Source organism: Chelonia mydas, chromosome 10, assembly GCF_015237465.2.
Source record: "Chelonia mydas isolate rCheMyd1 chromosome 10, rCheMyd1.pri.v2, whole genome shotgun sequence".
Taxonomy (NCBI): domain Eukaryota; kingdom Metazoa; phylum Chordata; order Testudines; family Cheloniidae; genus Chelonia; species Chelonia mydas.
The window spans coordinates 51,782,864-51,797,285 of record NC_051250.2 but is presented as its reverse complement, the minus strand read 5'-3'; the positions used below and the strand labels follow the sequence as shown (position 1 = coordinate 51,797,285).

The 14,422-nt window shown below is 37.4% G+C and overlaps 1 protein-coding gene across 5 annotated transcripts in view; it reads right to left on the bottom strand.

Annotated features, from left to right (window-relative positions):
- VPS13C (vacuolar protein sorting 13 homolog C) overlaps positions 1-14,422 on the bottom strand; it is a 192,168-nt gene that overhangs the window by 167,284 nt on the left and 10,462 nt on the right. For 3 of the 5 annotated variants that reach the window (XM_043524468.1, XM_043524467.1, XM_037910916.2), the window contains exons 5-10: positions 13,633-13,734; positions 9,143-9,205; positions 6,506-6,571; positions 3,550-3,659; positions 2,455-2,514; positions 191-250 (exon numbers count right to left, since the gene is read on the bottom strand). In XM_043524468.1, the coding sequence (XP_043380403.1) occupies positions 191-250; positions 2,455-2,514; positions 3,550-3,659; positions 6,506-6,571; positions 9,143-9,205; positions 13,633-13,734 (461 nt within the window). The remainder of the gene's footprint in view (positions 1-190; positions 251-2,454; positions 2,515-3,549; positions 3,660-6,505; positions 6,572-9,142; positions 9,206-13,632; positions 13,735-14,422) is intronic. The other 2 variants (XM_027828023.3, XM_037910913.2) reach the window with 1 other exon arrangement.

Below are 14,422 nucleotides of genomic sequence, written 5' to 3'. Positions count from 1 at the left end.
GAATGAAGAGCTACAAAGTAATTTAAAAAAAAAAAAGTTACAGCACCATTATTTCCTTATTTTGGTTCATTAAATCAGTATGTTCCCCCACCCACCCTTTCATGGACGACTGAATTCAGTTAATTTATCAGTGATATTTTGGTCCAATTTTCACTCCTGACCCAGGTAATAATGAACTTTGACATATTACCTTGTATATGATTTTTGCAGCTTCATTTAAAATGGAAGGTGTCCAGTTTTCATTGGCTGTCTAGAAATTGAAAAACATTAGAAGTTATTCCCCATAAAGCCATCTTCATTATGTAACATCTATTTCAAAGGGTTTTTTTTAAAATCCTTTTTAACCTGAGGGTGTACAGATAACTTCACAATTTATAACACTTAACATATATTTAAACAATGAAAGCCAAAATAGCCTGTTCTCTCTCTCTCTGCGTGTGCGTGTGTGAGAGAGAGAGAGAGAGAGATCTTGTGAACAAATTTTGCAAACAAATTTTGTTGGCTGGTTTTGAAAGTTTCACCACTTATGTTGATGTATTTCATATTTCAACACCTAGTCCCATTTACAAGGCTCAACAGCACTTCAGACATAACTTTTTTAAAGAAAGTGTCGATACATTTTACCATAAAGGGATTTTAAGACTTACATAACCCAATATGTTTAAAACCAGTTTCTCTATAATATCTAATTATGGATGTTTAAATATAAATCTTTTTAGGAGTTATAAATTTTTAAGGATTGAATGGTTTATGTTCACATAACGCTAAACGTCTGTGTCGAGCTACAAAGTTCATCAAGTTTAGACAAAGTTAAATATATAAAATTCAGGGTTTATTGATGGAAACTGACACCCAGTTCCCAGCTCTCAGAGCCAGGTATAGCCCATGACCTAGCATTTGCCTGACACTGACGAGAGAGTAGATTCTCTCTGCTTTCAGAGGGCCACACAACCGATCCTACGCCAGATGTAGTCAACAGGGTCTTAAGGCCTTTTTTCACTGACGAAGGCATGGAACCCTCCACTCCCTACTGCTATGTTACCAAGCAGTGATCTAGGAATAGGCTTCCCACAACAAAACAAAGCAGTATGTACGCTGGCCCAACGTCATTTAGGAGAATGACACGCCTCATCGAACACTGCCCTTCCTACCCAGATCCTCTGAGGCTTTGTTGGCCACGGAATTTTCACATACAAGGACTAGAGATCCAGTTTGTTTGGCTGTTTGTTTTAAAGGAGGTGTAAAACTAACTTTCTCTTAAAAAACAAAAAACCTTACAACCCATATTACAGATCAACAATAAAATCAGGGAAATTTGTGGATCAATAATGCCCCAACCAACCTGACTTCAGCTGGGGGGAAGTCACTCTAGGCCTTACACCAGCTAACCACACACAAAGGCGGCAACGGCTGGAGTGGTTCAAGCCACACGACACTTTAATAATCTCATCTCAGAAAAAAGTGAATGTTCTCTGGCACCAGTCATGCGGTCCCAAGGAGCATCTCTTTCCATAAACTCAGTGGCAACAGAAGACAAGGTGCTTCCCACAACTGGGAGTACGCAGAGGCTACCTCAAACAAGAATTTCAAGTTTCACATACATAAGGAATAACACTCCAGAATCACCATTGCCGATTATATCCTTTTTTTTTTTTTATAAAAGGATGTTGAACTAGGATTTGGGACCTACGTGTAAGTAACATGAATACGAAGATTAAGGCTGGGGATTTCAAAAGCCCTCAGTGCTGAACTAACTTTGCTCTCATTGCGGCCAGTGCCAAGTGCCAGCTTCCACTTCTACAGAACTCACAGAATACTGTTCTAGATTTTTCATCTAATATCAAAATGTTAAGCTTCTCCAACAGATCAGTGATACAAAGAAAGTTACATTTGTTTTTGCACTTTTCGAGTGTTACTGAACGTCAAAGGGTGCATGAAAATATTAAGCAAAAAAAATCCATATACGATTTTTTCTTTTCCTGCAGATGTTTTCTACTTAACTAGCACTCAACTTGTGTTTTCTATGAATTCCTTGTACCTAGTAGCTGACCTAGAAAAAAATTGTTCCATGTACTGCAACGTGGAATTGTTTCTCCTATTTTACCTAGGACAGGTTATTGCAAAATCAGCAGTAAACTCTTCCTTCTATCCAATTACACAGATGAGCTGAAGCACGAGGTCAAGTGACATAAACTAGGCCACAGATGGACCTTCCCTACAGGCTCTCAAGCCCATGTTTGACCACAAAAACATGAATAATATTTTTAGAGACAGTGATTGTGTGTTTGTTTTTACTTTCAACTACGTGCACAGCTTTAAGTAAACAGATCCCAAGTATTCTGTTTACAAATCTGTTCAGCAAGTCTATATTAATGTTCTAAATCCTGTAACCAGATTATTCATCATAAATTGAATTAAATGAAACAAACAGAGCTAAAAAACAACCAACATTACCAGTAAACTAAGTTCACCCAATGTCACTCCCAAAGAAAGTGGCCGAAGAGGATCTGTGATCTACAAACAGAAAAGGATAAAAAGGAAATTTTATTTCAATATTATATTATTTTATGCAACAAACCAAACACCTATCAGCTCATTAGACATCTTAAAACAGTTACTCTATTTCGTAGCCTTGGAATTTAAATCTCCAATGTAACATACACTTCACTGTAACTAGCTATGCCCTTGATAAATCAGACATCACGCAGGAATTTCTAAGAAAGCTTCCATTAATCTGTCCCTTCATTCAGTTTAGAGGGATTATTTCTAGCCTCTTCTTGCATCTAATTTTGAGCTGAAAAGCTCTTTTACTTGGGGAGATCCAACCTGTTATCCTCCACCCCACGTCCCATATCCTCATCCTCGCTTTTCCATACAAACCGCATGGAGACACACTCCAACCAACAGCTGTCTTGGTTACATCATTCTGCTTTTTAAAGACTTCTCTGAAGTTTCACCTTCAAATAGGTCCTGAAGTGAGGCTATTTTGAGATAAGAGGACATTTTCCTAAGCCTCAATACAACTTTTTCCTCTTTTCAGGTGTGTAACTTTCACAGTTAACTCCTAGCCTGTCTCTTTTCCCAAAGGAAATATCTAAAAAAGTCAAGTTTTTAACATGAAAATCCTCCATTATTGATTTATTAGTATTAAGACTCCTTAAAAATGTTGTGAAATTTTCTTCCCCCCCCCTTTTTTTTTTTTTTTTAGAATGGATGTCTACTATTCTGTTCCTGCCATAATACACTGAACAATCAACAACCTCAATTGCTTATATAAAGACATGAAAAGCAGCTGTCTGTCCAAACTGGAGGGCCAAGTCCAGCTATATATCACAGCATATTAAGTTTTCAGTCATCCTGGAGGGCTTTTGTTTTGCTTGTATTAAACACATGAAAAAACTTTTTCAAGTTGGTTGAAAACTCTGATTTACTTCAAATCTACTGAGTACACAGTGCAGATAGAAAATAGCCTATTGTCACAGTGAGAGATCTCAGTTGAAATTTGGTTTAAGAGAAAGCAAAAAAAAAAAAAAAGTTTAGGACACTTACATCATCCTCATATTTAACATGAATGCCTGTGATTTTGACTTGTACATTTTTTATAACTTGAGTTGCCAGCTTTTCCAAGAATGTATCTTTTTTCTCTGCCTTTGGCTTATCTAAAAAAAAAAAGTTTAAAACAAAAATCAGCATTCATTATATTCATTACATTTTGCCCAACTATACAAAGTTTCGTTCACCATATTTCAATAACTTCATCCACTTATTCACATTTAAGTATTGCCTTAAATGCTTTAGTCTAAACTGTTTAGAGCCCTTTTGTGCTTAAAATTAAAAATATTAAAGCTTAAAGGGGGAAATTTCAAAAGAATGGATTAAAAACTTGTTTGAATTACAGATATTAAATACGGTATGAATGGAGACAGACAGTTATGTTAGTTGACAAACTATATGCTGTACAAAGAATTTCAGCAGACCTTGAAGAGGCAAAAGCAGCAGCTTTAGTTTATCCCTCTCGAGTGGACAATTTCCCCGATCCTTTGCCCAACCATAACATTCTGTTAATCATTTTATATTAAAAAAATGTGGTCTGTGGATCATAAGAATTCTGCCTATACTGATATTCAGAATGTATGTTTTTAGTTCATGAAGTGTAAAAAAAAGAGCAAGCAACACACAATCTGCATTATAGTTGTATTTTCTCTTAAAGCCAGATGCTTCTAACTAACCAACCAACTTTAATCTTTCAGGCTGACGTTTTTCAAACCCAATCTCTGCTCAAAGTTCATTTTTTTCCTAGTTTGAACAAACCCAGATTTGAATAAGAAATTGAAAAAACAAGTTTTACCCATAATGAAACACCACTTTAGAAATGGCCTAACAGTGCCAGCACTGGTATAGATAAGAGTAGAAAGGTGCAATTTGGCAGGGGATACTCCTCAGTGACAGAAAGTAGTTTTGAGAGGGTACTGGTGAAAAATGGTTTTGATCTGATCAAGTTATAGGGTTTGATTGGCACACATGAGTTTGCTATCTTCCAAGTAAGACTTCTAAAGCCATTTACAAGTGGCGATTTAAGCAAACAAGGCTGCAGTGCGTGTGTACAGGGCTAACTCAGCTACACAGTCAATGCGTTTCTCTCCTCAGTGATGAATTCAATGAGACATGGCTTCTTGAAACTTTGTTCATTCCATATACACCTTATAAGTAATTGGAATTTCACTGTTTGGACGCAGGCTCTTACACTGTAGAAGAAAATGCTATGCATGGCTATCAGCGGTTATATACATGAATGTGCATATACTGTATACAAGTAGGCTTGGAAGGATTAGATTTTTATCTGTAAATGTCGATTTCACTGTACCCAAAAAGATAAAAAAATATTTTCATCAATAATAAGTGAAATTTACAGATAGGCTAAGTCAGAAAAACGCTACTTAGGAACTTATTAAAGTTTGATTTAAGGATATTTACTTGGTGTGTATTCTGACATGTGATGTTGACAATTTGTGTTTTAACAGTTATAAAGCTTTAACTTTCAGAATCAAAACATCTATTGTCATTAAGTAATAATTGTGTGCCCCTCGCCCCCAGTCTGACTCCCCCTATAATTTCCCACCACTGTGAAAATATAAACAAACAGACAAAAAATGGGGAAAATGCTTAAAAAGAAACGTGGATATTATCTGTAGAAAATATTTTTTAAAAATCAAATTCTGCCAAGTTATGTACAAGTGACAGGATTAAGGCTGTCTTAAGGTTGCACGTATAACACCATCTGACATTTGAATGCTTAATCTTGAAGACTTAACTATTTTATGTATAATTTGTCCTTAAATATAGAATATATAGTTATTATGAATTGTACACAAATATCAAATATATGACCCCAAGTATACATGCACTGTATAGCTCACTTCAAGAGAAAAGTGAACACATCTGTATCTCAAAAAAATTTCACGCATCAAAGTTCAGTAGCATTTTGTTCAAAAATAGAAAGGTGCACGTGTCTTGCTTCTGAAGGTGAATGAGGACACTGCTCACTCAATGGAAAGCACATAATCACAAACAGATCATCAGCAACTTTGAGCAGAAATGTGTGCAAGCAAAAACTGTATGTCAAGACCACTGACTCATCATTCATTTTTCCCCTCTCATTTATATATTGCACATTTCCACCTAGCTCCTCCCAGGTATGAAAAATAATCCCAAAATATCCAAGAAAGTACCTTCCATTCCCCCCCACTCCTCCCATCCCCTCTAATTAATCCATCTGAAACTGGATTGGGGATTGGTCCTGCTTTGAGCAGCGGGTTGGACTAGATGACCTCCTGAGGTCCCTTCCAACCCTGATATTCTATTCTAAACAGACTCCCAAACTCCCACTTTCATTTTCATTTAAGGGATGGGAGACTATCTGCCTTTCATGCCTTTGAAAAGCCTTCATATTTATTGCTTTATGTACAATCAGTAAGAAAGAAAAAAAGAGCCTCAGCACTGACATTAACTTTATCAGAGGATGTGAATTCTATTCTCTATATGCTTTGCAATAGCTTATATGCCCACAGTAACTCTGTTTGGAGTTTAGCATATTATTTATTTATCACAAATGTTAACAAAAGTGGAGTTGAGAAAAACATTGATGGCACAACAGGAAACCATTGTCATGTAGGCATCACAAGCCTCTTGATATATGACCACAACTATTTTCATGTTATGGAATAATTTGACACAAACAAAAATAAATTCTGGTTTTAAAATCTTGTGCCTTCTTTTTCCAACAGTAAAATTCAAGCTAACTGAAGTTTTATATGCAGAGGATAGGCCAAATTCTGTGATAAAGCCTGTTAACCTAAATTTTTGACTACACTGAAATCAATAGCATTACTCCAGCTGTACAATGGAGGAGAAGAATTTGGCCCTGGAAGTCTATGTTTTTCCCATTTGCTATTAAAAACCAAATAGCAAATACAATATGCAATGTAGAAGGCTACATTGTACCCACCTTTTGAGTGATCATGACTTTTAAAGGGTTTCTTAAAATGCTTTTTATGCTTTTTACGCTTACGTCCTTCTCAATGCAGGCAATTTTGTGAGAAAAGGATAAAATTCAAGTTAGTAAAAGTAAGAAAGAAAATGAGGAAAAGTAGCTAACTGGCTTTCTAAAAAGAAAATGATTCATCTTAAACAGTTGCCTTTCTTCAAAACCTTTAAAATATTTCAAATTCACTCAGTGAAGCAACATGCTATCCTGTATGTTTTATCATCTGTTTCCAATTCTCTCTCATCTTTCAGTTCTACACATAGACAGACAAGTCCACATAAAAATGGTTAGGGTTTGGGTAGAGAAACAATGTTTTTGTTCTGAAAAAGGGTAGTAGAATTCCACATGCAAGGTGTACCTGTTAGCACCCAAAACTGTCATCCTTTAATCGGCCAAAGTTATTTTTTGGTCCAATCAACAAAGACACAAAAAGCTGAACCAATACAATACTTCAAGCAGTTACTTAAATGCATTGAGTGGAGAATAAAAGACATTTACATATGGATGGGGCCATCAAGTCCACTCCTGCCTCACAGGGTCACAAAACACAGGTTAAAATGGTTTCAGTGAGAGCTATTCATTGTATCCCCAGGGTGCATTTATCCATGCTCTTCTTTACACTGATCAAATGAAGAACACTAAAATAATTTTTCCATGCTTTTGTCTTTTCAAAAGCGTTCGGTGAAGCCACAGGATGCTTTTTAGCCACCTTCATAGCAGGGTGGTCTGCTGTCTGAGCCTTGGAAGTAGAGCCTCTGTCAGAGGCTGCTGTAGGGAACTTCTGACCAGGGGAATCCTGGCTTCTGGCTCAGATGCCAGCCGGAAAGACTTCTCCATCATCGTTTTAAGGATGGGAAGGATAAATACACACCCAGTGTACCATGTATACATATTAATCCTTTGAGATTCAAGTTTAAACATGCTATTTCAATGCACAATAATGGCTGCTAAATAAATCTATTTAAATTTACTGAAACTCGTCTTCCATCTCATATTTCTGAAATTGAAGTTTTGTCATTTAAGTCATTGAATTACATTACTTCCTTTAATGAATATTGGAGTCATAGGTTTTTGAGTCTGTATAACCCAAACCTTGGACCTGGTCCTGTGAGGATATGTGGTTTTGCTGTTAGTGAAAAGACAATCTCCCCACAGCTCAGGCTCATGAAATCATGGATGCATCCTTATTTTAAGATCCCTTTAAACTCACCCTCTGCCAAAAATCCTCCCATTGACAACTAGAATGTGCCCTGAAAGCTGACCTGACATATTTTTGATACATAAAAACTTCAAAGGGGTTCCTTTCTGAAATTTTTGCAAAGTTAGTTTCACTGTTTTACCTGCTTACCCCCCAAAAAAAAAAAATCACACCACACAGATGTAGGTGGAATTTGACATTGACTTGTAAAAAGCTGATTTCAAATGTTAAAATGTGAGAGGAAATTGCCACTTTTTGAAAACTAGACATGTTCTCCATGAAGAAAACTTAAATTTTTCAATGCAATGCAAAAGCTATTTCACAAGTGTCTACTGCAGGCTTCTCTGCACCACCCTCAAAGTCATCTATTATTGTCCAGTCTCCCATCTGACTGTGATTAAGAGGAATCACTGGTATGATGCAATCTGGCAATCCTTATATGGGTAGTTGAATATTTCCTAAATCCTTAGTAATAAGTTTCCTTAGTCTTAAGCAATTGCTTTTTTGTAAAGAACATAATAGGTAAATACGAGTGTAACATTGTCACCCAGCAATCCCAATCTCAACAGCCTCAAGGTTAAGCGGACAAAAACTGACTTATTTGGGGTAGCAGTGGGAGAGAGGAGAATGGATTGTATTAAAAACAAAAAACTAACACTGAGTTCAACTAATATACGGCAACTCCTTTGAATTAATCAAACATCATACAACTCTAGCACCTTTCAGCTAAATACCATGGTTACCATGAGGACACAAAACATGATCATGTCATCTCGCATTACAAGAAATATGGGGCCAGACCTTCAACTGGTGCAAATCCACTTCGTTTCATTGGCTTCAATAGAACTGTGCCCGTTTGCAACAGCTAAGGACCTGGCCCAGTAACAGCCACCTCATAAAAGAAGACTGGCTGCACTATTAAGGTAGTAGTACAGCTTGGCCTTGAAACAGCAGTTCAGACAGACCTTAACGAACACAGTTAGAATACAGCAGAATGATAATTGATGGGGATGTTTTCAAAGGCACCAATAGCAGGCGAGATATTCCCACTGTAAGCCAATGGGATTTGGGTGCCCAACCGCCATCTGTGTCTTTGAATGCTCCTTGAGAAAAATCAACAATACTGTTTTTAGTGACACTTGAGAGTAGAACCAGACTTCACTGTTTTCTATTTATCTTTCTTTTGAAAGTAGGACTCTCGTAACATTCAACTAACATAGTACGTTACTTTTCAACATTCTCTCAGTGACATGTTACTTAATATCTTGTTTCCAGAGCCTCCTAAATTTCACTTCGTGCCAACATACTTGACTATCAAGTATATGAGTTCTGATACTGTCAATGATAAAATTAAGCTTTTTTTTAAAAAAGGAAGAAGGTAATGAGCCATGCATACCCACCAGGCTTGTTATCCTTGCAAACAAAGCTCTCCAAGCCATATATGGTGTCTCCTGAATGAGTGCCTTGATCCACATGGCAGCAATAACCAAAAATACGATTTTTTAAAGGAAATCTACTTTCAAATTTCAGAGCAAATGAAATCTTTAAACTTCAAAGCACATTTACATACCATTTAAACAAAAGGATAATCCTTTCCTGATATTTAGAAGATGAATATAGACATTGCAAAATGATTCATTTGAAAAACTTGCTTTTTTATGCATGTAAGTTACTTGTTTAAACTTAGGTTTTTTAACACATATGCAAGTAGTTTTAAGCTAACACTGGTAACACAATGGAGAAAGGCTCTGGCAGTTTTTTGTATTGCCCACAATATACAAGTCTCATTTTCTTTAATTCTTTACCTAATACCCAATACACTTACATACAAAGGCGGTCTGTCTCCTTCCTCCTCTCCCCTCCCCAAACGCACTGTGTCACTTTTCTAGCTGTGTAACTTCTGGGATGGAGTGTTGGATCATATTAAAGAAGTTCTGTATTAAAACCACAAATGAGTTTGATTCCCCATAGTTTAAATTCCAGGGTATTACTAATTAAGAGGTCTCTTGGTTTTTGGTACTGTTTCTCTCCCTCTGTGTGTGAAACTTGCAAGCTGCTAGTTGTGTTAGTACATTCTAAGACAGAGTCTGTTCTCAAAGCAATTCACAGAGACTCAAAGCAATACTCTAACAATAGAAACAGCACCCAGAGACTCCCCGCCCTTTTGTTGTATTAACAATTGTGATTAAAATAGAGATAGAGGATGTATGTGGATGGATGCTTGGTGTGGATAATAACTGAATGATCAGGGAGGTGCCAGCCTAAGAATCCAGTGTCCATCGGCCGAAGAAGGCGTCAAGTGGAAATAACCAGAGGACCCCCGGAGGGCAGACTGGAATCCACCCAACAGCCTCAAGAATGGGAGAACCAAAGAACAAGATAACATCTTGGAGCCGTCAGGAATGTGCTATCTGCTGATTGATTCAGCAACAGCATGATGCAGCAATTCCCATAGACTGGCATAGGAAGAAATTCCTATAAAAATAGACTCTAAAAAGTCAGAACTTTGGGGTCTGATTCTGCAAACCAACTTCCAGGAGCATCAGATGAGCATCTGACAAGGCCCTGCTCCCTCCTCATGTCCAGGCCACCTGGCCAGTGGCTTGGCATGAGCAACTCTAAGGCTGGTAACTATGATAACAACTTTGCAGAACGTGTGTGTGTGTGTGTGTGTGTGTGTGTGTGTGTGTGTGTGTGTGTGTGTGTGTGTGTGTGTGTGTGTGTGTGAATAAAGATGAGATTGAATGGAATGTTACAGCTGTAACTAACTGCTTACTATGATTCTTTCTGTATTCACAATAAATGTGGTATTTTGCCTTTTTCCCTTTAATAAGATCCTGCTGGTTTTTATTTTATTGGTACAACAACAAGTCTCATTTTCTTTAATTCTTTACCTAATACCCAATACACTTACATACAAAGGCGGTCTGTCTCCTTCCTCCTCTCCCCTCCCCAAACGCACTGTGTCACTTTTCTAGCTGTGTAACTTCTGGGATGGAGCAACCAACTCCCATCAAGCATGCCCTTTTCTGGCAGATAAGGGGACGTCCTGTACGTATGCAGGACAGCTGCAAATATTAAATAAGCAGTTGCAGACCAACTGGCAACACCTCTCAGCAGGGCATGGTGAGATAACTGGTGGCTTGGCTGCCTCTGTCAAATGCCACCTAGGCCTTATGACGAGGATAGCAAGGCAAATAAAGACCGGCTTAAAGTAAATCTTCACTGGGCGGCTGGGATTCATCAGCCTTGGCAGGCAGCTCACCTTGGAGAAGAAAGCTCCAATTTCAAACCAAAAGTGTCAGGCTTAAACAGCCAGCCTGTAAAGCTTGTCCAGTAGATACACTCATGTAAATCTGAAGTGTACCCCAGAGGGATATGGCATTCCCCACAAGTGACATACAACAGCTGACTGTTGTAACCGGGCAAGAGTTTTCTAGCTATAGACCCAGTTTTCATGTAGTTCTGAGTTTAAGTACTACTTCTAAAAATTGCCATTTTTTTAAGCCAATGAAGAGCTTCTCTTAATGTGTAATTAGTGAGTAATAGGCTTCTCACTTCAAATTATTTTTGCCATACATTATGTACACTAGCAAATAGAAAAGCATCTTTATTATGACTATTATTAAGAAAAGCATGTTGAGAGCCAGGAGTCCACGTATATCCCAAAGAACAGTCACTTCTCACTTCACTGAAGGAACATCTATGGAATGAGATTAACTCCTCCACTCTGGCCCTTTACGCTGTGTGAAAGGTCCAGAGTGGCGTAAGTGAACCCTAAAAGCCTTGTACCCTAGCTGCGGTCAAGGAGATTCATTCAGCAAGACAGCTCTAACACTTCTGCTCAATCAGCCACTGGCAAGCTCCAGAAGAGGGGTTGCGCCAGGGGCAGAAGGAGCATTCCAGAGGCAAGGCCATAGCACTGGAGAGATTCCAGGCACCAACGCTACCCATAGGGCTCCACAGGATGCACAGTAATTTACACAGGCGGCCAGTGCTGCCTAAGTTACTCCAGGAGCCTCTCCAACTCCCAGAACAGCCCAGGATCAGGATGGCACAAGGCATCTTAAAACTTCATTGGCCTTCCCTTCCCCCGGACTGCGAATTCAGGGCTGCACCTCTCTGAGACACAGCATAGAACCTCAGCACTAGTGTCTTTTCATGAAGCAATCAAGCTACTAATTAAATATGTAATACCTCACATTTCTTTCAGTAGTCCAATCAAACTCTAATAATACAGATTTACTGATGGCCATAGCCATTATGAAAGTCTCATCTTTCATAGTGTCTTAAACAATATTCCTGTTCCGTATGCATAGACAAACCCTAATTATATCCAGTTACCAAGACAGCATCAGCTGGTTGTAACAAAAGAGCGTGATGCCTTCCCTCAGAAAGCTGCACGTTAACAGTATTATAAATGCTTGTATAGAGAAGATGATGAATTAAGTATTTAACATAAAAATGGGCAAACTGGTTATTAATTTTTCTGGCACTGTTGCCCCATTCTACCATAGTTCTGCTTGTCTGATGAGCAGCAGTTGTAATTTATGTAGTAGTCAAGTCTGTAACTCTGATCGTTTCTATTTATGCATATGATTCTTTGGGCAACGATTCAAACGGACATAAGTGATCAGATTATCAGTCAGTATTACATGAATTCACCATGAAATCTACAGTTCCTGGAATGTTAGAAGAACACGTGCAATGAATAAGGGCTTTTCTCTTCACTGTAAATGGAAGCCGAACATGTGCAGTTTAAGGAAACCATTAGCTTACATTTCAAAGTAGTACAAAAAACAGGAAAAATAGAATAAAGTGTGAAGATTGTGTGTTTAATTTTCAAAGAAACTGTACTCCAAAGTTATTTTTAAAGATGTTTTCCAGTGTTATTTAATTTTCACTGACTTCAGAGTTATCATGAAAGTGAAATGATCTGCACTCCTATAAATGGCAGTCACCTATTTATCTTAAAGGACACAACATAAGCCACAATAGTTGAAGACTCCTCACGCTACCCAGCTAATGAGTCTCATCCCTGACTCAGATGGGCCACCTTGGGTAGAGAGTATTTAATTAAATCCTTGGCCTTTGTCCTATTGGGATCCAGGTTGGCCTTTGTCAGGACTGGAAGGCACAGGTGCCAGTTAAGCTAGTGATTTTTGCAACATGGACATCCATCCGTGAAGCTAAACAGCTATCCATAAAACAGCCCCTACTGACCTGGGCCAAAAATTAAGTGGCGACATTATTTTCGACTTTATCATTTTCCTGTGTCTTGCAATTATTTAATGGTCCTCTTATTTATTAACCATTATTCTAACACTGACTAGAATATTCAGATGTGACAGCACAAATCAAAACCAAACTGAACATCAGATGCTTAACATTAAAAACTGCAAATATAGGTTTACTTATTATAGCACCAAAATTACAGCATTTTTCACAAAGTTACAGTTCCCTATAGGCTCAATATTTCCTTACCCTTAACAAGACTCAGTTTGAAAGAATTTCCAAAACATATGTTCATATACCAACATCCACAGCTAAAACATACTTGATAACAAACACGCTGTCATTCTACAGCTGCATCAAGATCTACATTTTTGCTATTGTTTGAGGTAAGGCATATATTGTATATCAGATAATCAACTTCACATTTATAGTGGACATTACTAAATAAGCAACTGGAGAGTAAACATGCAGGATTATATCTCTTACTTTAAGTTTCACAAAAATTATTGTTTTTAAAAGCATGAAAATAACATCAGTTAATTAAAATGTTGAGGTGTACCATTTGTGAAATCAGTCATAGAATAAGGTTTCTCCTACTTCTACAGTATTGTCTAAGACCCCGAAACTTTTAATTAATTTTGTACACATACAATACCTTTCTCTGCTGATTTTTGCAGAGCTTCTTCAATTCTTGATAGCTCTTTTTGCTTATTATCCTGCAAGTATTTTTCTTCCTTCTCCACATCGTATTTAATGCCTAGAAGACAAAAATTAGGATAGATTTCATGTTTAATTCAACATACAAGTACACAAATTAAATAAAAGCATAATATAAACTAATATAATTATTAATTAATTAATATTACTATTTAGTATCTAATACCCAAGGGCTTGTCTACACAAACATTTAGGTCACAGCAAGCCGGGGCATGAATCTACCCTACGCTAGCCTGCCATGGACTAACTGTTAACACGCTTTGACCTTGTCCTCTTTGAAACAGGACTAGATGTGTGTGTAGACAAGTAATAAGTGTTATACAGGGAGCTTACAAATTTCACATGTGTTACTTGAGCTAGCTGTCAAAGTAAGATGGCCACATTATAGATTCCCTCAAGGACTCTTACAAGGCTGGGCCTTTAGACCCTTTTTGACCTGTCTATAGTTGTGGACCTTTTAAATAAATATGGTGCACAAGTGTTATAATAACTTAACTTCTTCATGACCAAATTTATCTGTTTTGCAAAATGTTCTGAAAAGAGAATTACCACCATCATGGTAATTATGGTAATTACCACCAAATTATTCATTTCAGGTCTTACCAAGAAACTTGGCAGAATTAGATTTTTTCAATATAATTTTGATGGATATCAAACCTTCTTTCGGCATTTTTTAGATTTCTATCATTATAAATTTTCAAAGTTGCACAAAATTATGGGTTTTAAAC